The following is a 24,225-nucleotide window of genomic DNA, read 5'->3' as shown; positions in this document are numbered from 1 at the left end:
CTCAATGGACATGAGTTTGTGTAAACTCCAGGAGTTGGTGATAGACAGGGAGGCCTGGTGTGCTGCAATCCATGGGGTCACAAAGAGTCAGACATGACTGAGTGACTAAACTGAACTGAACTACCAGACTCACTCCCATAATATAAATTTTAAGATAACAGAATTAGTCATAAGGTTTTCAAGAAGGAGAAACTGTCCTAAACACTATACAGTGTTGTTATATAATCTTTAGTACAGAGATAAGCTGAATTGTTTTGCTGTGTATCATCACCTCTGGGCTTAAAGAAATATGTTTTATGTGACTAAGACTAAGGAATGTAGAAGAAGAAGAAAAAAAAAAAAAGTTTGCCCTTTTCTCTTCCTTTGAATTCCAGACCCCTATCTCCTCTTCGAGAGCCCCCGACCCTCTCTCCTCCTCAAGGACCCCAGACTTCTTACCAACCTATCTAGAAATTGAGTCTGTCATTACTATGAGTTTATTCTCATCATCAAATATGCTTTATTGTTCATTCACTGAAGCAGCAGCTCTGACTTCCTGCTCTGAGGCAGTGCCTGCCAAGGCAGACTACATAGGAGGCATTTGATGAGTATCTCCTGAGTATATGGCAACCCACTCCAGTATTCTTGCCTGGAAAATCCCATGGACAGAGAATCATGGCAGGCTACAGTCCATGGGGACTCAAGAGTCGGACACGACTTAGCCACATCCTGAATAAGTTAATGAGAGAGTGAAAGTGTGGTGGAGCAGAAATGACTATCTGACTCTAACCCATGTTCTTCCCACAATACCACTTGGAAAAGCATGTAGCAGCTTCGCGTTAGTTTTGCTTAGTTTGGGGAAAGAGAAGATACTTCCGAATTGAAGCAAGCTTTATATTTTGGTACTGAGTTTATCAAAGTAGACTGGTTCATATCTGGTTACTAGTTATGAGGTCTTAAATGGCTCACTTAACAACCCTGGGTCTAATACCATCTGTAAAGTAGGAAAAGAAGCCTATATCTGTCTATCTTCTAGAATTATTAAGAGGGATAAATGAAAACATATGCAATAGCATTTTGTATATTAAAACACCATGTAAAGTTATTACCATTGATAATGGTAAGTTATTACCATTACAACATGGAGAGGAAAAAAAAAGGAAAGGTGAGAACAGGGAAGCTGAACAAAGAAAAGAAAGTAAAAGAAAAGTGAAAAGAAAATGTGATGGTATTGGACAGAATGGTTTCTAAGATTTTCTAAGTCTAAAATTCTCTGTTTCAATAGAAAGAGAAATTAAAAATATTATCAAAATATTGTCTATCAAAGCAGCTATTTGTCCAAGAGTAAGGTTCAGTATTATTTGTATCTACTCAAACCACAATCGGTTTTACTTTAAAATATGTATATTTTTGTTACATTGCAAACCCTTTCAAATGCCTCTACACTTATTTTAGTCTTTTTAATTCATGTAAAAGTAGCTTTCTTACAGCATCATTTAGCTCATGGTCACATCTCCTTGTGGCTTCTTAGCTAATTGTACATAGCTATACATGATCCCAACTCATAGCAGATTATTCCCTAGGGAATACCCAGCTTGGTTCTACTGGATAAAGGCCACTGAAAAGTCTGAGAAGGGGGACTCTCTGATTCTTCTCAACCTACAAATTCCAAATAATAAACCCCCTGATGAAGCAGATGATATGATTTGTATGTAAGCCATGATGAACTGCCTTTATCATGATCAGGACATTCATCCATTGACTATCCGCCTTACTCAGCAAACATTTGGCAAGAACTTTGATGACAAGGGTAGCCTACTGCAGCAAACTCCAGCAATCCAACAAGCCTTCTTGGATTACCTGTCTCAGCCTCCCCTTATAGGTCTTACATTAACAAAAATGGGGAGAGACAGTAAAATCAAGGGACTCATTACAGCAGGAAATCTTTTGATGATTATTAAGAAATAAGATGATTGATGTGGCTATTGATGGTTGGAAGTAAAGATCCTAATGTAGACTTTCAAAAGTCAGGTGGTATAGTCGTTTTCACAATATTGATTCTTCCTACCCAGGAACGTGGAATATCTCTCCATCTCTTTATGTCATCTTTGATTTCTTTCATCAGTGTCTTATCATTTTCTGTGTATAGTTCTTTTGTCTCCTTCATTTCAGTTCAGTTCAGTAGCTCAGTCGTGTCCGACTCTTTGTGACCCCATGAACTGCAGCATGCCAGGCCTCCCTGTCCATCACCAACTTCCAGCATTCACTCAGACTCACATCCATCAAGTCAGTGATGCCATCCAGCCATCTCATTCTCTGTCGCCCCCTTCTCCTCCTGCCCCCAATCCCTCCCAGCATCAGAGTCTTTTCCAATGAGTCAACTCTTCTCATGAGGTGGCCAAAGTACTGGAGTTTCAGCTTTAGCATTATTCCTTCCAAAGAAATCCCAGGGTTAATCTCCTTCAGAATGGACTGGTTGGATCTCCTTGCAGTCCAAGGGACTCTCAAGAGTCTTTTCAAACACCACAGTTCAAAAGCATCAATTCTTCAGCCCTCAGCCTTCTTCACAGTCCAACTCTCACATCCATACATGACCACTGGAAAAACCATAGCCTTGACTAGACAGACCTTAGTTGGCAAAGTAATGTCTCTGCTTTTGAATATGCTATCTAGGTTGGTCATAACTTTTCTTCCAAGGAGTAAGCGTCTTTTAATGTCATGGCTGCAATCACCATCTGCAGTGATTTTGGAGGCCCCCAAAATAAAGTCTGACACTGTTTCCACTGTTTCCCCATCTATTTCCCATGAAGTGATGGGACCGGATGCCATGATCTTCGTTTTTTGAATGTTGAGCTTTAGGCCAACTTTTTCACTCTCCACTTTTTGTCTCTTTAGGTAAGTTTATTTCTAGATATTTAATTCTTTTTGTTGCAATGGTGAATGGAACTGATTCCATTATTTCTATTTCTGATTTTTCATTGTTAGTATATAGAAATGCAAGTGATTTCTGTGTATTGATTTTGTATCTTGCAATTTTGCTAAATTCACTCAATAGCTCTAGTAATTTTCTGATACTATCTTTAGGGTTTTCTACATGCAGTATCATGTCATCTGCAAACATTGAGAGCTTTACTTCTTCTTTTCCAGCCTAGATTCCTTTTATTTCTTTTTCTTCTCTACTTGTTTTAGCTAGAACTTTCAGATGTATGCTGAATAATAGTGGCAACAGTGGAGACACTTGTCTTGTTCCTGATCTTAGAGGGAATGCGTTCAGTTTTTCATCATTGAGAATAATGTTTGCTGTAGGCTTAACATGTATGGCCTTTACTATGTTGAAGTAGGTTCCTTCTATGCCCATATTTTGAAGTTTTAATCATAAATGGGTGCTGAATTTTGTCAAAGGCTTTTTCTGCATCTATTGAGATGATCATATGGTTTATATCTTTCAATTTGTTAACATGGTGTATCACATTGATTGATTTGCGTATATGGAAGAATCCTTGCATTCCTGGAGTAAACACAATTTGATCATGGTGTATGAAATTTTTGATGTGTTGCTGAATTCTCTTTGCTAAAATTTTGTAGAGGATTTTGGCATCTATGTTCATTAGTGATATTGGCCTGTAGTTTTCTTTTTTGTGTTGTCTTTGGTTTTGGTAGCAGGGTGATGGTGATCTCATAGAATGAGTTTGGAAGTGTTCCTTCCTCTGCAATTTTTTGAAAGAGTTTTAGAAGGACAGGCATTAGTCCCTCTCTAAATGTTTGATAGAATTCTCCTGTGAAGCCACCTGGTCCTGGGCTTTTGTTTTTGGGAGATTTTTGATCACAGCTTCAATTTCAGTGCTTGTAATTGGGTTGTTCATAATTTCTATTTCGTCCTGGTTTGGTCTTGGAAGATTGAACTTTTCTAAGAATCTGTCCATTGCTTCCAGGTTATCTGTTTTATTGCCACATAGTTATTCATAATAGTCTCTTATAATCCTTTGTATTTTTGCATTGTCTGTTGTCATCTCTCCTTTTCATTTCTAATTTTGTTGATTTGATTCTTCTCTCTTTTTTCTTGATGAGTCTGGCTAAAGTTTTGTCAATTTTGTTTATCTTCCCAAAGAACCAGCTTTTACTTTTATTAATCTTTACTATTGTTTCTCTCATTTCTTTTTCATTTATTGCTGCACAGATCCCTATGATTTCTTTCCTTCTACTTATTTTGGGTTTTGTTGTTGTTGTTGTTGTTGTTGTTGTTCTTCTTCTTCTTCTTCTTCTTCTTCCAGTTGTTTTAGGTGTAAATTTAGGTTGTCTATTCATTTTTTTTCTTATTTATTAAAGTAGGATTATATTGCTATAAACTTCCCTCTTAGGACTGCTTTTTCTGCATCCCATAGGATTTAGGTTGTTGTGTTTTTAATATGATCTCTATCAAATTACCAATGACATTTTTCACAGAACTAGAACAAAAGAATTTCACAGTTCATATGGAAACACAAAAGACCCTGAATAGTCAAGGAAGTCTTGAGAAAGAAGAATGGAGCTGGAGGAATCAACTGTCCTGACTTAAGATTATTCTGCAAATCTACAGTCATCAAGACAGTATGGTACTGGCACAAAAACAGAAATATAGACCAATGGAACAAGATAGAAAGCCTGGAAATAAACCCATGTGCCTATGGGTACCTTGTTTTTGACAAAGGAGGCAAGAATATACAATGGGGCAAAGATAACCTCTTCAATAAATGGTGCTGGGAAAACTGGACAGCTACATGTAAAAGAATGAAATCAGAGCACTTCCTAACACCATAATAAAGATAAACTCAAAACAGATTAAAGATCTAAATGTAAGACCAGAAACTATAAAACTCTTAGAGGGAAATATAGGCAGGACACTCAATCAAAGCAAGATCCTCTATGACTCACCTCCTAATATAAATAAGAACAAAAGAAAACAAGTGGAACCTGATTAAGCTTAAACTCTTTTACACAGCAAAGGAAACTATAAGCAAGATGAAAAGACAACCCTCAGGATGGGAGAAAATGATAGCAAATGAAACAACTGAGAAAGGATTAATTTTTAAAATATACAAGCAGCTCATGCAACTCAATACCAGAAAAACAAACAACCCAATCAAAAAGTGGGAAAAAGACCTAAATAGACATTTCTCCAAAGACATACAGATGGATAACAAACACATGAAAAGGTGCTCAGCATCACTCATTATTAAAGAAATGCAAATAAAAACTACAATGAGATATCACCTCACACCGGTCAGAATGGCCATCATTAAAAAGTACAAACAACAAACGCTGCAGAGGTTGTGGAGAAAAGGGAACGCTTTTGCACTGTTGGTAGGAATGTACATTGATACAGCCACTATTGCAGACAGTATGGAGATTCCTTAAGAAACTAGGAATAAAAGTACCATATGACTCAGCAATCCCACCCCTAGGCATACACCCCGAGGAAACCAAAATTGAAAGAGACACATGTATCCCATTGTTCATTGCAGCACTATTTACAGTAGCTAGAACATGGTAGCAATCTAGATGTCCATCAACAGATGAATAGACAAAGGAGGTGCGGTACATATACACAACAGAATCCTACTCAGCCATGAAAAGGAACACATTTGAATCAGTTCTAATGAGATGGATGAGCCTAGAACCTCTTATACAGAGTGAAGTGAGTCAGAAAGAGATAGATAAATACCATATTCTAATGCATATATACGGAATCTAGAATAACAGTACCAAATAATTTATTTACAGGGTAACAGTGGAGAAACAGGTATAAAGAATAGACTTACAGACCTGGGCAGAGGGGAGGAGGGGGCGAGATGTATGCAAAGAGTAACATGGAAACTTTCATTGTCATATGCAAAGTAGATAGCCAATGGGAATTTGCTGTAAGGCTCAGGAAACAAACAGGGGCTCTGTATCAACCCAGAGGGATGGGACAGTGAGGGAGATGGGAGAGAGTCTCATAAGGGAGGGAATATATATGTATACCTATGGCTGATTCATGTTGAGGTTTGATTCATGTTTGACAAAAAACAACAAAATTCTGCAAAGCAATTATCTGTCAATAAAAAATAAATATATTTTTTTTAAAGTTGGGTGGATCATTGAGACCCTCTGCTTGTCCCCCAATATTAGTAAACTTTAAACAAGTCTACTCTGAGTACGCTATTGGAGGAATTTATAAAGAAGGCAAAGATTGCAAAAACCTGATTTGGAATCTTATAGATAATAGTCTGGTATGTTAATCAAGGTAAAGCTTGCCAGAGGGGCAAGGCTCTTCTGTTTGATCTCCAATCAAGGACCTGGAGACCAAAAGACAAACCTACATGCCTAGGTAAAATGGCTGCAAGCAGGGAAGTGCATGGCTGTGGAAAAATGACATAATGTTAACAACATACATGGTAGGTGAAACCACACAGATCTAGAAGACAGAAAAGGGCAAAGGCCTTTAGAGGAGATAAGTGCAGGCCTAGAGACAGTATGGGACAAGCTGAATTCACTTTTGGTTTGGAGTGGTATTTGGAAGGCAAGACTTACTAACTGGAGATTAGAGGGAATTCTCTTCCAGGAGGAAAGTAAAGGATAGACTTTACTTGGAAAGAAAATGAGGCTCTAGCAAAATGGGTCAGGCAGCATATAATACTAGATGTGAACAAAGGCTGTAGGAAAGGGCTTGCACCTGATACAACAGGGCCTGTTGATATTTAACACAAATGGAAATCAAGGTGGCATGGTACAGTGACCCTCCAACCTAGCTGCTAAAGCTCAAGGGCACACTTATAGGACCATATGGCCTCCAACATCTGGAAGTTCTCTGGAAAGACTTGTAGCTTGCATCAATGTACCATGACTGCTCTCATGCCCAGGACAGGTGGAAATAAGACATATTATAGCTGATAGGGATAGGAACCATTCTGAATACCCATCCTCCCCCCAAGAGAGAGGTGGGCCTTGCTACATATCAATACACAATGGAAAAAATACACAGTACAAAGCCAGACACTCTGTCTCAGTTCAGGGGATGAAAGCCACAAAAACAAAGGAGCAAAAGCCTTCTGGGGGAGGTGGGGGGAATGGTCAGTGTTGACTAGAGGGCAGAGGGAGATGGGTTAGTCATGGGAGATATAGCACCTAGTTCCACATGCATAGCCCACCTGACAGCAATTGCCCTCTTTCAGAGTCAATGAAAGAGCACCTTTATGGCACAAGTCTGGAGTTAGACAGTCAAGTCAGTCTTGAGAAATCAATTTAACTGTTTCACATATTCATTTCCATATAAGTAGAAAGGTGACAATCCTAGTACTTTATATTGGGATTGATTTGAGGATTGAATAAGTCAGTGTCTGCAAAGCATTTGAACAATGCCTGGAACCTAAGAAAGCATACAATACATTAGCTATTATAGTCACTCTTAGTATCAATAATTCTATAATCAACAGTGCCACAGGAAGGGGATCGATTGATCACAGCCTCTCTCTCAGGTGCTTGACTGAGCTCTACAATGTAGGATGGAAGGGATAGAGTGGGGGAAGGCCAAAAAGCTAGTTAGAAAGTCATTGGATTTCTTCATGCACATTGCCCTGCACACCCATTCTCTGAAAAGTTCAGTCTCTTCTCTGCTGCTGCTGCTAAGTTGCTTCAGTCGTGTCCAACTCTGTGCAACCCCATAGACGGAAGACCACCAGGCTCCCCCATCCCTGGGATTCTCCAAGCAAGAACACTGGAGTGGGCTGCCATTTCCTTCTCCAAGTCTCTTCTCTACCTGTATTTAAACCTAAGATATGCTATGCCACACAAACACCACAGGCATCAGCCAAAGAGAGTGGTTCCATATCTTTTGCAGGCAAGTGCATGGGGCTGAGAATCAGGCACCCACACATGTTAAGTTTACCATTAACCTCTCTTACAAACCACTTGCCCTTGTCAGGCAGGCCTCAGATATGAGAATAAATTCAGTTGTCCTCTCCACCCACTACGACCCAAAAGTGGCAAAGCCAGCTGGAGGCACCACCCAAGTGCTTGTCCCTCCTGGCTCCAGAAGGTGTCTAGGGCCCAGACAGGCTGCGGCTTTCCAGTATCCCCTGTGTGCTGCCACCCTAGCAGCCTGCAGCAGGCCAACGCCTACCCTGCTTAGCTTCCGGTAGACGGCAAAGCCCCTGGATTCCACCTGCCAATTCCAGCCTGATAGCCTGGGATTCTGAAGTTCCGCACAAGCCTCCTGGAATTGCTCCTCAGAAAAACTCCTGGCAGAGGCCATTCTTCCATAGCCACAAGTTTTCTGCCTGCAAGGGAGGCCACACACAGCCTTAGTATGTGTTAAGGATCAGGGCAAGAGCGTGGCCAAGCATGATTGGCAGGAACCAAAGAAGAGATAGGGTAGAAGACGGACCTTATCTGTGCACTTGCTGGCAATGTAGCCCACTTTGCTAAGTTAAGAGACATCTGGTTCTCTAAACAAGCTTCTGAACTTCACTTTCACTTTTCTCCCAGATTCCTTCTTCCCATTCACAAATTTGTGCACCAAAGTTTTTTGTTTTTTTTTTTCAAGGAACCATTAGAACAGGGATGAAAGAAAAAAACTGGAAACATTAAAAGGACTAGTGATTATATGAAATCTATCCCATATTATGGATGCACCAAAGAATCTAGAGTTGTGGTTCCCAGGAAGTTCCCAGAGGAAGACTAATGGGGTCTTGAATTAGCCCCAGAGAAGTCACTCCTGTTTTCAATGCCTTGACCTTCTTCAGGAAGCTGGGATAAATATAAAATCCAGATCTGTCTATTTCTATGATCAGGGACAAAGTGATCTAAAGAATATTTAACAGTAATAAATGTTGACACCAAAAGCATCTGTCACTACCATGAGGTAAGTCCTATTATAGATTATCCCCACTTGAGATTTGGAACTTGGACACTTTTTACTGATATCTACAGTATTATCAGCTGGGGATGGAGCAGTTGTTAGCTTGAAATGAACACAGATGTGAGACAAGGGACAACTCCAGAGGCATTAGAAGTCAGGTCATGCCCAGTTTTGCTAGGGCTGTATCTGTCTTCATCTTTAATTTCAAAATGGCTTTCACAGTGAATTGCATCTGGAGAGTGGAACAAGAATTAGACTGACCAATCTAACAAGCCAGGTGGACACAATCTCCAAGGTCTTGTTCACAGCAAGAATATCCAGAGTAGTAATTAGATAACTACAGCAAGAATCTTAACTAGTAAACTAGAGGTGTAATCTCGTTTGGAAAAGGAGAGGGCATCAGAACTGCACCTCTAGATTGCAGACTGGGTGCATGTAGGGGAAAAAGGTAGAAGTGAACTGCAACGCAAATGTACACAAGTCCTCCTAGTAACCAATCTTGCTAGTACACCTCAAAACAAATTAGCGGCAAGCAGTGTAGGAGTTCCTCAGTCATCTAGGGTCATGAATTTCGGGTCAAGGGTAATATAATACCAACCTGGAATGGGAGTGGTGATACATTATTCATCTTCATCAGGAAAAGGTAAGAAGCTGACCCTGTACCTGGGGAGCATCAGCAGAAGCAGCTGTGACCAGGTGGGAACTCAGAAGCAGTGAAAGCAAGGCTGGGGCTAAGGTAGCACTGAAAAAGCTATAATACCTGTTAACCTGTCCACAGTGAGTACCATAAGGTGCTCTGTCGATAACTGAAGGGACTAGAATCCACTAAAAATGACTCTTCCTACCATAAGGAATTTGTATATGACATTGACATGCAGAAGTAGAAGAAAGAGGAGACCAGGAAATAGCTTTTTGCCTTGAAGTAAAAATACAAGGCTCCTGGTTATTTCTTTCATGAGATTCTATTTTGTATCTTAATTTTCAAATTTTACTTTCTCATGCATAAAAAAAAATCTGATGATGAGAAGATAAAGAGATGGAAAGAAATGATCATGAAGGAAATTTTACCTCCATATTAATGTAAGCATTTCCCAAGCTCTATTTTTCAGTTATTTGGGGGAAAACATTTTAAAAGATGCATCTATTTGTTTTTCCTTCTCAGAAGATGCAACTTTGAGCACAAGATATTATTTTAATGGTAAAGACAATGTATTCTATCCAAGATAACAGTGGAGGTCAATGTTAAAATTTTTCAGCAAAATAGACTAAATATTTGTAGTACTAGGCTTAAAAGTCTGACAGGGAATTAAGCTGCATATCGGAGACCAACTCAGCAACTGACTTTTAGGAACAAATAATTTAATATTATATCTCCCAAATGATGATGTTTTTCTGTTTTCTTTATCTATTGCAAAGTGAACTCCAGGAGGGCAAGGAATTTTGTCTGTTTTATTTACTGCTGATGATTCAGCTGGTAAAGAATCCAACTGCAATGCAGGAGACACAGGAAACTTGAGTTTGATCTCTGGGTCAGGAAGATCCTCCGGAGAAGGAAATGGCAACCCTCTCTGGATACCCTCTTTGCTTCTAGAACTTATGCCCAATACTGATATTATCTTCCGTTTCACCTCCTTACCAGTCTCAACTGATTGTATAATCTTTCTTAACACACTATTGACAAAAGACTTATTAATGCCACAGGTGTTAGTTTCTGAAAAATAAAAAAATTCCAGTTAAAAATGTGTCAATTAATGACCATTGCTTTCCCCAGGTTCATATCTTAAAACTCATATGATTCATGAAGTCCTCTAAATGCATTTAGTATATAGAGATTACATAAAATATTTAATAGTAATTTTATGTATTTAGTGTGTATAATATAAAATCTTTAAATATGCTCCCTTCACCTCTCACTTACAAACTAAGATTGTTGTTATTTATGTTTTATGATTTCTCATGTAGACTTTGCCAAAATCTTGATAGCTTAAGAATGGCAAATGCTCAGCTTATGCCTTCTTTTCCCTACTTACACTAATGACAAGTTAGTTTCCTTATTACTGGACTTTCCTGCTGAGTCCAGATGAAGTTCTGAAGCCCTTCTCAAAGCAGCATTCCATAGAGAGAGTGCTAGACTTGATAAACAAGTGGAATCCCATTTGTCCTCTCCTCTCTGTCCTCCTCCACCAGATGGTGTGTAGATAGTATAGACTGTCCCAGCATCTGGCCCTGGCTGTGGGGACTCAGTGTAGACGGCAGTATGGTTCTGCAGGCCGAGAGAAACCAGAGGCAAGGGTGGTGTTTCCTCAGAATGCTGTTGCTCCTTGTATTTGCTCAAAGCCCATGGTCTCCCCCTGTATTGTACCTGTTAAGCATCTTACATTTCACTCCCTGTCTGGGTGGAGGGAAACCTCTTTGCAGGTTGGGTGACAGTGGTGGCCTCACTGTGACATGACTCTGATTGCTGAGTCTACAGCAAGATGCTGTTGTTGTTCTCCACCAGACTTTCATGAAATATTGACATAAGTCAATACCTGGCTTATTCTTGATTGTCTTAGCTCCAGGAGTCTCTATTGCATTTTTGGGGTTTTCTTATAGTGCACCTCAACACAGCTGACTCCAGAGATATCAAGAAAAAGAGGTGGACATTGATTATAAAAGTCCTGCAGGGTATGTAGTGGTAGTGCGTATGCCCAGGTACTCAAGATGGCTGTTCTCTTGCTCTTTGTACATGCCCTGCTTAAGAGTCCATGCTTTAACTACACGGTACTCACAAGAATGTGCTTGACCCCTTGCACGAAAGATGCATCACTACAGGAAATCTGATCATGTCACTTCCATGTTTAAAAGTCTATGAGGATCTCTTGCTTACAAAAGAAGGTGACAGCTCACTAGTGGAGTATATAAGGCTTTATACAATCCAATTCTAATGGAAAAGTTCAGACTAACTTGTTCTTACTGACACAAGTCCTCTAATTGTTCATGGCAACACATTCTATTTCTACAATCTGAAAGTCTTTTACGTTTCTTTTATGTTTCTTTTGTTTATGTCCTTACTTTTACTAAAATTCCCTTCCTCATTCATCACAAGCCTGTTGAACTCCTATAGATTCTTAATCTTTCCTAAATTTCTCTAAACAGAATGTTGATTCTTGCTCTGAATCTTCAAGAAATTCTTTTTAACCTTTAATATAGAATATGGGGCTTTTCATTATTATGTTCTTAATTATTTACATACATGACTAGAAGATCATTCCAAGTAACAACTGTATCCTCATTCAAGGCAAAAATGTTTGTGGGTGTCCAGTTAATATATCTTAAAATAATACATTCAAGGCTATCCTCTTTTTTTCTTTGTAAAGAGTTTGTGACAACAATGTTTGCTTATTTCTCTTTGCTCATTTATTTTACAAATACATTATATATATATGATAAATATCTATCTATATCTATATCTATATATATATATACTATGTGTTAGTCATGAGCAGCATCCATGACAGAAATCTGCAGTTCAGCCAAAACCTCGCATTGTATCTAAAGCAGCAGAAACTGAGTGAGAACTTTAAGTAGCCTTTGTGCTGACATTTCAGTCTGCTGTGCTCCTCTCAGGGGCAGAGAGACAGAAAATGAAGTATTTGGCTCTCGAGCAGGATGGCACAATTCTTGGCTCACATTGCTAAATATTGATCTTATACAAATTCCTCAGGAGAGGCAGTTGATGGTTCTTTGAGCAACACATACAAAGTCCCCACTCTCTTTTATGCAAAGACATAAATCATTTGTGAATAGAGCTCAACATCTGTGAATAAGTCCAAGATGACTGATAATCAGAGATTTTTCTCATTTGAGCCCAAACCTAAATTAAAGCAAGCAGTCGGACTACATGAAATTACAATGCCCTTTTGTTCACCCTGATGGCTCAGAGGTTAAAGCATTTGCCTGCAATGTGGGAGACCTGGGTTCGATCCCTGGGTCAGGAAGATCTCCTGCAGAAGGAAATGGCAACCCACTCCAGTATTCTTGCCTGGAGAACCCCATGGATTGAGGAGCCTGGTGGGCTACAGTCCACAGGGTGGCAAAGAGTCGGACACGACTGAGCAACTTCACTTTGTTCACTCTATCTTGAGGGATGCATAACACATTTGCAAGGGTAAACATCACATGCTTCCAAGTAAACACCATTAAGTGTGACTACACATCTGTGTCTTTAATAAAACTGAAGGCAAAGGATAGCTCTTTAAAGACCTCATGTCATGATCACTCAATTTAAGTTTCAGTTCCTGATGGGAAGTGGATTGTTAGTGTATGTCTATGTGTAAGATTGTGCAGAATTCCTTTTCTTTGACTACAGTTGAATCACACCTTGGGTTTCATCTGGAAAGTGTGTGCAGCACAGTGAAGAGTATGTGTATGGTGAGGAGTTATTGAGATTAAAAACCAAAGGGCAGCAAACACTGGTTTTCAAGGCTCTAGGGATGAGATTCCTAGAAGGTTGTTTATCCTCTGGGGACTTAATCACAGAACGAACAGGAGGAAGATAAAGAGAGACTGACAAAAAGTTTGAGGTCACTTGGCAGGAGCTGGAATTTGTCATTCAAGCTCACACAAAGGGTCAAGATGCTGACTTCTTGGAAGAAATAAAAGAATACAAATTATGCTTCTTGGTACCCTTATTTATGTGGCTTTCCTCAACTGAGAATTTTTTTTGCCCTTCCATTAAAACTTTTCACATTCTCTGTATTTTTGTCAGTTTTGTTCACAGTTTAAAAGGCATATTACCTGTGACAGAAGAAATCCTACTTTTAGGAATTGATAGAAAAATCTTTAATGAAGACTCATATATATATATATATATGTATATATATATACACACACACACACACATTCACATACACAGACACACACACACACAAACACATATTGTTGTTATTCAATCGCTAGGTCATGTCCAACTCTGCAAGCCCATGACTTACAGTATGCCATGCTTCCCTGTCCTTCACTGTCTCACGTGTACTTCTCCTCTTGTCTGTGGGTATACACACAAGAGAATTATTGCAGAAATATTTAAAGCAGAGAAAACCACCTGAAAGCCCACAACACGAAAGTGATTAAACAAATTACAGAGCATACCTAAAGAAATGAAATGCAGCAGCTTAAAGTGTAGTAGGTAAGTATAAGATTGGAGGCAGGAGAAGGGATTGACAGAGGATGAGATGGTTGGATGGCATCACTGACTCAATGTACATGAGTTTGCATAAATTCTGGGAGTTGGTGATGGACAGGGAAGCCTGGCATGCTGCAGTCCAAGGGGTCGCAAAGAGTCAGCCATGACTGAGTGACTGAACTGAACTGAAGGTGATAGAAAAATTTACCTTTTCTGACACCAAATTTGTGAACCAAATCATCTAACAACACATTAAAGATATGAGTTAGTAAGAATTTTATTTTTCAAAGGGTAAAGGAAGAAGAAAGCTTGAAGGGATATTAACTGCTTAATTCAGATTTGTAAAGAAGGAAATGATGGTTATGTGCCTGGTGTATAAGTTCAGAAAGTAGCAGAAGTGTGGTAGATGCATTTTAAATATGGTAAGTGATTATGTACATAATTTTATTTATTTTTTAAACAGCTTAGAGTGTTAATATTATCCCATTTTAGGGATGCAGAAAATCGAGGCTCAGAGACATTAAGTGATTTGTCAAGGGGCACAGAGCCAGTTCATGCTAGGCTCCTACTTTGAGTCATAGTCCATCTTTACTTTGAGTGTTCTTTATGTTATGTAATAATTTTACCAGGAATTCTGGGAGACAGAGGCTGTAGCATCCTGAAGTTCATAAAAAGCAAGTAAAGCTATCTAAGGAGTTTAAAAAAGAGATATGCACAATTCCGTGGCTGGTGAAAGACAAGTAAAATTTACCCAAAACTTTATTATGAAAAATTTCAAATATATATAAAAGCAGAAAGAAATATGGGGCTTCCTTGGTGGCTCAGCAATAAAGAATCCTTCTGCCAGTGCAAGAGACATAGATTTGACCCACGGGGTCAGGAAGCGCCTCTGGATAAGGAGATGGGAAGCCACGCTGGGATTCTTGTCTGGGAAATCCCATGGACAGAGGAGCCTGGCAGGCGGCAGTTCAAGGAGTTACAGAGTCAGACATGACTGAGGGACTAAACAAAAAGAAAGAAATATACAGTGAACAACCCAACTATCCACCACAGAAACTCTACAGTTAGCATTGCACTGTTTTTGCATTATCAAGATTGGTACTTTAAAAAACATAAAATTCTGAATATAAAAACTTAGAAATTATAGTATTGTCTAATAAACAGTTCTAAAAATGTGAATAATAAGCTTAAGTTTCATGAGGTCAAGAATTATGTTTGTTTGTTGATCTCTGTGTATTCAATGTCCAGCTTGGCTCTTGGCACAGAGTTGACCCTTGATACATCTTTATTGAATAAATGGGTGACATAATCCCAGTGAGTAAAAAATGGGCTTTACGTCTAAAAAAGCTAATATAGTATGCCTTCTGATGTTAATGAGAGGAAAAAATGTCATATAGATTGAAGAAATAGCAGTTCACCAGGGATCAATATATCAGAAGATTGACAGTTAAGTTAAAACAGGAATTAACACCTGATGCGAAGAGTTGATTCATTTGAAAAGACCCTGATGCTGGGAAAGATTGAAGGTGAGAGAATGGGATGAAGGAGGATGAGGTGGTTGGATGGCAACACCGGCTCAATGGACATGAGTTTGAGTAAACTCTGGGAGTTGCTGATGGACAGGAAGGCCTGGCATGTTGCAGTCCATGGGGTCACAAAGAGTCAGACACAAATGAGCAACTGAACTGAACTGAAATGAAGTCTTTCTGCATAGACTGACATTCTTCAAAAGGGTGTGAGAGGTTAAAACTAACATGGTAAAACTCAGTAGAGACTAGTGTGAAGTCTTTAATTCTGAAGTAGAGGAGTGTGCCATTGCTTGGCAGAGTTTAATATTTAAAATATGGACAAGGAGTAGCACACTCCATTACTAAGTTGATTATTATGAGCTGGTTGTATAAATATATGGTTAAAAAAAATAAATCAGACTTAGCACTAACAGAAAAATAGAGTACAAGGAAGAATAGTCCCACTGTACCCTGTTCCTCTCACACCGGCAGCCTTATAGTGCTATTGAATGAACTCTAACATATCTACCAGAATAGAGGAGGGAGTTTTGGTAATAAAACATAACAAAATTATTGGAGATTAAAGTCATTAGAGAAATGATAATTTTAGACAAAGGAAATGAGAATATGGGATGATGTGCTAAAGATCTTCAAATACTTGAAGGGCCAATGGAAAGCGAGGTAAAGATAATAGTTTCAAGATGGGAGCTAAGTTGACTACATGTACATATACATATGTATATGTAAAATATAAATATAGTCATATTTTATATTTTATACAGACATCACTATAGACAGAAATATTTCAACATAAGAATTGTTATCCTTTGTGGTCCAGAAACAGACAGCAAATGGATGGAAGCTTGCAGAGAAAGCTCAAGGTCAGGACTCTTTAAAGAACTCAGTTGTAAAAATGGAGCAACATAGATGATCCATGTTCAGAGGTTGTCTATCTTGGTGTATCTTATGAGAGTAGGAAAGTAGCCAGGTCAAAATAACCACCACTGACAGTGCACACACATACAACAGGGGTAGAGGACTCTGTCTTGAGATAAGAGGAGTGACTGTGGGAGCTTCAGGCAGACACACAGGTTCATCAGTCTGGTGATGCAGGAGATGGTTCCTGGGGGTCTGGTTAATGGCACATGAGCCTGCCCCCCTCCTTCCCAGTGGAAGCCAGGAGAAAGCGAGCCTCAGCAGTAGCTCCCACACCTCCTCTAAGGAAGCAGAGAGTTGAAATGGAATCTCAATGGCAAGGTGAACACCAAAGGAGGAAACATCAAACATCCATCAAAAGTCTACAATGTGACATAAATTTATTTTCTACATCTATGGGGGATGGATAAATTAGAAGACTGAGACTGATACATACACCCTCCTATATAAAAATTACATAACTAACAAGGACCTACCATATAGCACAGAGAATGCTACTCAGTATTCTTGTAGTGGCCTCTATGGGAAAAGAATCTAAAAAAGAGTGTGTGTGTGTATAACTGATTCACTTTGTTGCACACTTGAAACTAACACATTAAAAATCAACCAAACTTCAATTAAAATTTAAAATATACTAAAGTAAAATTCCCATGCTTAAACTCCAAAAAACTCTACAGCATACAAAATACATTTAATAACCAGATATTATACCCACAAAAGTAGAGTTAACAGAACAATTAGAACTGGGTTTGTGGAACAGAATTGATACGTTCTTTATTATTTCTGAGAGCAAAACTAAGGCCGATGGAGATATCTACCAGTCTATCTATATCTATTTAGAAATTTACTGACCTAGATACCAGGGAATCTGTAATCACTGGACCTGGTATATACCAGCCCTGGAATAAGTATTTGATGAACATATCTAAGCAGCATTGGGGCAGATATATATTCATCTTATTTACCAAGAAAATGACAGAAATGGTGTTCATTGGATTTTCATTCTAGCAGGGAAGCCAGCTAATCAATAAATATGTAATATAAAAGTAAGCAGCAATAATTTTCCATAAGGAAAAAGGAAGATGAGCAAGGATATAGAGGATAATGGGGGATCCGTTTTCCTGGCCTTCTTGGTTCAGGAGGCAAGAGACTTCTATAAACAGGGAGACACTTGAGCAGAGACCTGACTGTAGTGAGTTGCCTATCACTGAGTAGCCAGAGTTTATTGACTATAAACAACATTTCTTATCTCAGAGTTTCAGTGTGTCTGGAGCCTGGGTGTGGTTGAGCTGGTCCTGGTGTCTGGCTCAGCGTCTCTCAAGGCTGCAGGCAGGGGTCCTCTGGGACTGCAGTCCTTGCAAAGCCAGACAGCACAGAGATGGATTCTCTTCAGTCTCATTCAGAAGACTACTGGAAAGACTCAGTTCCCCCCAGCCTGTTGGGCAGAGGGTCTCAGCTTCTGACTGGCTGCCAGTCAAAAGACCACACTCAGCCTCTCCAGACAGCAGCTCCCAAATGACGACTTGCTTCATCAGAGGAAGCAAGAAGCTCCAGAGAGAGAAAATGAGCAAGAAGGACATCACAGTTTTTCATAGTCTAATCTCTGGATGACATTCCATCACTGTTGCTCTTCTTTACACCAATTCTAGCATGGTCTGCTCTTTATAAGCAGGTCGCTAGGTCCAGCTCAGACAAGAAGTGTTGGGGGTGGAATATGGTGAACGTGATCCTGACTGTACCCAGGGAGCTGTGGTGGAGATTCTCCTAGAGCCCTGGGATATTCAGGGAATGCAGGGTCTAACTCCTCCTGGAGAATAAACAGGCTTAAATTGCTGAGTCCTTCTTCCTAGTTATCTGGATGAGTTAATCCCAGCTCAGATCTGCCAGCTGAACTCTTCCCTGGCCAAGCTTCTCTACTTAGAAAATCTGCAGGCCTCACCCAGTGATGTCAGGAGGTGTGTGTGCCCATCAGTCCTCCCCTCTCATGAGATGCGAGTGCTCTGACTTTGCATCAGGAAACATCTTGTTGATCTCCTAGTCCTCCAGCAGATTTCTGGATGTTTCATAAATTAGTGGAATATAATTGGATGGGAAGACATGGAGCTTTAGTGATTATTCAACCCTACCAGCATGTTATAAACCAAATGAGACATGAGAAAACAGCCTCCTTGCCCACCCTCTCCAGGGACCCAGCACCTTGGCTGCACAGGCACATTTCCTAGCTTGTGATGGAAAGCAAATGCTGTTTACAAGAGCCTGAAGTAGCTGGAAGCAAACAGGAGCTCCTATTTGGATGCTTTCAGCAATCCAGCAATTATTCAACACCAGCCTGAAATTAGGCTCCTAAGAAAGAGTTTATTCACTGTCCCTGGAAAAATGAAACTCCAAGTTCATTGGTAAGCAGAAACCATGACCACTTAGAAACAGATCTGGTCCCTCATAAGCTTTCATAGAAGAAAAGTTGCTGTGTATCCTTCTCTGAGCTCTAAGTACCATTTTTGGCCTGCTTGGTTTTCACTGGCTTCTTCTCAGTTTATGAACCACTAGAGAGGAATTAAGTAAAATACGTAGGAGAAAATGGGTTTAATAACTGCTCCCCACCCCACCAACCTCCACACCTGTCCCTGAGAGAATCAGATTTTCTTAACTGCCAGCATTCTGACCTGAAAATGAAAAACTCTTCTTTTCTTGAAGTGTTTTGCCTCTCTCCTCCCCTATTCACACCAATGATAACTTCGAACGTGTCAACTTCTAAATAGTCATTATACATCCTCCAAAGGTATTCAAACAGAATGCAGAATCATTTTTAAATTTTTAATCAATAAAACTAAGCAAAAAATAACTAAAATGCAAAAAAAATCTATTTGTTAAAAGTTCTAAAAGTTCATTGTTCTAAGAGCTCACTCTTTTATTAAGAAATAAGTGGAACATGAGATAAAGTTTTAATTTTTATATCCATCTTTCTGCCATAAGGTCAGATGGAGATCCTAGGGCTTTAGGGTGTTGTTCCACTTTTGATTCATTCATTCATTCATCAGAGAGCTGAAAATTGTGTGTGTTCTATATATGGAGTGTATAGCTGGGCACAAGATAAAGTTCCCTGCTCTATTACAGTCTTTATACCTACAGATGTGTTAGGATGAAACATTCTAATGAGTGAAATGTTCAGAGTGTGCTTGGCATTTTGAAAGAGGTAAGTAAACCTTCACTATTATTACTTACTTCTGTGCTTTGACTGAATCTAGTTCTTTTACTTTCTCAAATTTTAAAGGAAATTCTCTGTGTTTTGACTAATGTTCATCCAAATTCAACTTTATCACAGGGATTTGACTCACACAATTATGTAGACTGGGAAGTCCCAAAAAGATTGTGGCACTCCTTGCTGCACAGGCCTTCTCTAGTTGTGGTGAGTGGGTTTACACTTCATTTGCAGTTCATGCGGGCTTCTTATTGCTGTGGCTTATCTTGCGATGGGTTTCCCTTATGGCTCAGTGGATAAAGAACCGACCTGCAACACAGCAGACACAGAAGATTTGAGTTCAGTCTGGAAGATCCCCTGGAGGAAGAAATGGCAACCCACTCCAGGTTTCTTACAAGTAAAATGCCATGGATAGAGGAGCTTGGTGGGCTACAAAGTGTCTCCGTGAGTCGGACCTGACTGAGCTACTAAGCGCACATGCTTTTGTTGCAGGGCATGAACTCTAGAGCACACAGGCTTCAGCAGCTGTGGTGCACATGCCCAGTTGCACAGAGGCATGGCGAATCTTCCTGGAACAGGGATAAAACCCATGGCCCCTGCGTTGTCAGGAGGATTCTGAAACACTGGACCACCAGGGAAGTCCAGCTTGCTATCTTTCTTGCTACAGATTCTGCGATAGAGATAATATGAAGTTATATGACTCTCAGCAGACACAGGTAGAATAAAAGTATTTAATGCTGAAAAATCTAAAAATATGCTTATTTAATTAAGTTAAACTAAAACTAGCTTTATTTGACAAGTGGACACAAAGCTTTATGGTGAATCTTGCTTTTCTTTTAGTGATAGAGCACAATGCTACACACCATGACTTACATTATCATACTCCTTTATGTCATACTCCTTTTCAAAATGATCCTCCATTGAAAGGGGAATCTTAGGGATGCAGAAAACTTTGGAGTTGTTTTCGGCCCAACCTTCAAGAGACCTTAGAGCAATGACTGCCTTAAATTACGTAGGCTATCAGAGATGGTGGTACAGTTGCTTATCAAAAATGAGAACATTTTATTTAACATTTTTAGTCTGAAGGTGTTGACAAAAAAATACAGAGCATGAGAGTTGTGAGTTAAGTTTTCTGTGGGGAAAAATGAGGACTATTGCCCTGGAGAAAGTTATTCAAATCACTCTGAGGAACTGCTCTGAAGAGCTTGTGGAAGCGGAGGTCAGTATGTCTGTGATTTTAGTGAAGGAGGATACATGCAATCAAGCACACACGTTGGCAGAAGGTTCCTGTCAGTCACAAAAATGTTGCTATTCGTCATGAGGATCAGATGTGTCTATTAAAGACTCCAGTGATTGTCTAGATAGGAGAAGATGAAAGAAATTGGTCTGATGAAATCTTCCTCTGAAAATATCTGGATATCTGAAGGCCTGTTCTGCCAGAATTTCTCAGTAAAAAAGAGTGCCTTATTCCTGACCTCCACCCTGAGCTCCTTTCAGGCTGTGCCGAAGGTCACCAACTGCAGTGGCTACTGATAGCTTACTTGCAGTGACAGGTTGCAAGTGCCAAGTTTTAGTTGGCAGTACCTTCTCATGGTCACAAGTTGGACCATAGCCTAGGAGGCATTTCACGATTATTTTGTCAGAGTGCTAGGATTGCTTGTTCCTAGGTCAGGCCAAGATTTCATTCTTAGGCCTCTCAGGGTGCTATTGCTGGACTAGGCCCTATCGACCACTGCCAAGTCTCAGGACCACCTGTCTTACTAGTGTGTCATGGTCCAGAAAACAACTCCCCCTGGTTGCTTCTTCCCATATTTAAAGTTACACTATTACTATTATTTATCTTACATAGAACTATATGTCTTGCCAACTGCTTCAAGTCATCTAATCATTATTTTATCAGAGTACAAAATAGGCAGAATATAAGTAATAGAGTTAGTAGTATTTGTAAGGTTATAAGTAAGAATTCAAGATAAGAACTTCCATTAGGTGCTACCCAGTATATCCACAACTCATCTGACTTAATGTATTCAGTACCAATCCTTATCTTTGAAGGAAATGATATCTTGGCATTGTTCATAAAGCACCCAGTCACATTTCTTCATACTATTAAGCAGGTCACACTTACTATTGTTTAACTGTTTCCAACAGAAGGGGGAAGATCTTGTATGTTTATGACAATGATCAGAGCAGCTATCTATGATTGATTGGCCAAATGAGAGCATCTCATCCAGTAATATCAATGTCAAAAGAACTATAGATTCTTCCTTCTAGAATAATTTCCTAAGGGTCATCCATTTAGAGCCTTGAGTGGAGAAATCCACTCAAGTTAATCTAGAAGTACTGGAAATAAGCAATTGGCCATAAACTCAATAATTCAACTAAATTTATCTGTACATAAGATCATGAAATACATTCATTTCATAAGCAAGTACAAGCAATTATCAAAGTAATCAGTCTGCAGGCCTGCTTTGGCAACTTAGATCACCTGTCTACTTCTTCCTACCACCCTGTCTGGTAGTTTGCCATCTGTGTGAAAATTGATTTTAAGATCGGTAGCCTGAGTATAGTCCAGTACATTGTAAGGTCCCTCTCTAAGTGAAAGCAGTAATCAAAGCATCAATTTCCTTCAGATGAAATATGCATGAGCTAGTGCAGAGTACCTGATAAGAATCCTTCCATCTTCCCTGGTGGCTTAGACAATAAAGCGTCTGTCTACAATGCGGGAGACCTGAGTTTGATCCCTGGGTCGGGAAGATCCCCTGGAGAAGGAAATGGCAATCCACTCCAGTACTATTGCTTGGAAAATCCCATGGACAGAGGAGCCTGGTAGGCTACAGTCCATGGGGTAGCAAAGAGTCGGACACGACTGAGCAGCTTCACACACACACACAGGTTGGAGATGGTCCTTTAAATCATGCCTTTTCCAGCATGAATAATCCCCTGGTTGCAGGTCATGGGGCATCTGATCTTCATTCAAAGACATACTAATGAACGGCACTTCAGAAACAAACTAGAGTGTCCTTTAATAATTCAACTAAAAGTTACAACAGTGTAACAGCAGAGCTATGTGGGAAGTGATTCTTGGTAAATAAAGACTTCTATTAACACAACTTGAATTTACTCTCCACATAAACATAATCTTTTTCTCCCTTAAATTACCCTCATTTCTACCAAAACAAGACTAGTTTGTTTGCAAAATAACTCTGGTTTCAATAAACTTGGCCTGATGACTTATACACATGTGATCATACAGGCCTTTTGAAATAGGTTTTGCTAAAACCTTTTATATGGAAATTCAGACTGAATTTTTAAAAGGCCTCCTAAAGCCAGGAAAGTCATGCCAAAGTCTTGTCACAGATTTCACCTGTGTTAACTACAGATTTGAGTCAATCTCTCCCTTTTCAAGGGCCTCATATACTTTGAGATTCCTGAACATGTTAGGAGGTTGCTTTCCTAACCTGGTTGATTTTAAAAGTTTCTGGAAACCAGAGTTTCCAGTCTCTGGAGGGATCAAGGAAAGAGAAAAGATAAATGTTTCAATTCTGCTTAAAAGTTATAATTCACCAAGATGTTGTAACTCATAATTAGTTTGAGGAAGAGAGTCTTTTCCAGACTTATCTGGAAAAGAAAGATTGAAAGTTAGTAATACTTTAGATAGAAACCATAAATTTATAACCATATTCACTATTTCACACAGTGCTATATAAAGAACCCTTTTTGTTACCAGTTTTAAGAAGGCATGGTTAAAGACCTGCTCACTACACAACTGACAGACAAATTTGGTTACAGCTGTGACATATAACATTTTAAAATAATGACTTAAATTATGACTGATAACATTTTACCAAGACAAACCAGATTCTTAGAAATTCCATGTAGTTTCTAGATTAATAACATTTATTCACACAATGTAGCCTAAGAAGATTTTTTACTTAGTTGACAATACTTCCCATGTAATTTAACATACCAAATAAACCTAGTTAGTTTATATCTCTCTTTGGGATGTTTCAATGGTCCTTTGAAGTAAGCAAAATTTGGCTAGAGGTCAAAGAACTACAATAGAATTTGATCTGGGAAATTTTTCATCAAAAATATCAAAACAGGATCATAGTTCACCGTGAATCAGTGTTTATTCATTTCACTAAAATGACAACTGAAGATTTCAAAGTCAAAATAAGGAAGTTATAACAGATTCCTGGTTAAAGGTAGGAGATCAGTAGTTTAAGAAAACTGTCCTCAGCAGAGAAAAAAACAAATTCTGCTTCTATACAAATTTACTTTTAAAATTTACTCAATTAAATTTATTCTAAGCCAATCATTTCCATGCACAAAACTCTGATCTCAGGGTTGTTTCTCTCAAATCTTCCATAAATTTCTGTATCCACATTAGTTTGTCTTTTTTTTATTTTTTCCAATCTGGACAACCAGCTCTAAGACAAAATTACTTTCTTTCTCTTTTTTTAACATAATACAGTTCCACTTCTATCTTTCTTTTTTTTTACTGAAAACACACATCCTACTTTTCTATTGTATGCTGAAATGTTTCCGTTATTACTTCTAGCAA

General features: G+C 39.1%; 1 protein-coding gene across 1 annotated transcript in view; it reads right to left on the bottom strand.

The window, feature by feature from the left end:
* LOC102182534 (phosphatidylcholine transfer protein) overlaps positions 1 to 24,225 on the bottom strand; it is a 67,251-nt gene that overhangs the window by 32,376 nt on the left and 10,650 nt on the right. The window contains exons 3-4 of the mRNA XM_018063985.1: positions 14,645 to 14,706; positions 8,117 to 8,273 (exon numbers count right to left, since the gene is read on the bottom strand). Coding sequence (XP_017919474.1) covers positions 8,117 to 8,273; positions 14,645 to 14,706 — 219 coding nt within the window. The remainder of the gene's footprint in view (positions 1 to 8,116; positions 8,274 to 14,644; positions 14,707 to 24,225) is intronic.

This window comes from Capra hircus, chromosome 19 (assembly GCF_001704415.2).
Source record: "Capra hircus breed San Clemente chromosome 19, ASM170441v1, whole genome shotgun sequence".
NCBI lineage: Eukaryota > Metazoa > Chordata > Mammalia > Artiodactyla > Bovidae > Capra > Capra hircus.
Note: the sequence above shows the minus strand (reverse complement) of the source record. Positions and strands in the feature narration are given on the sequence as shown.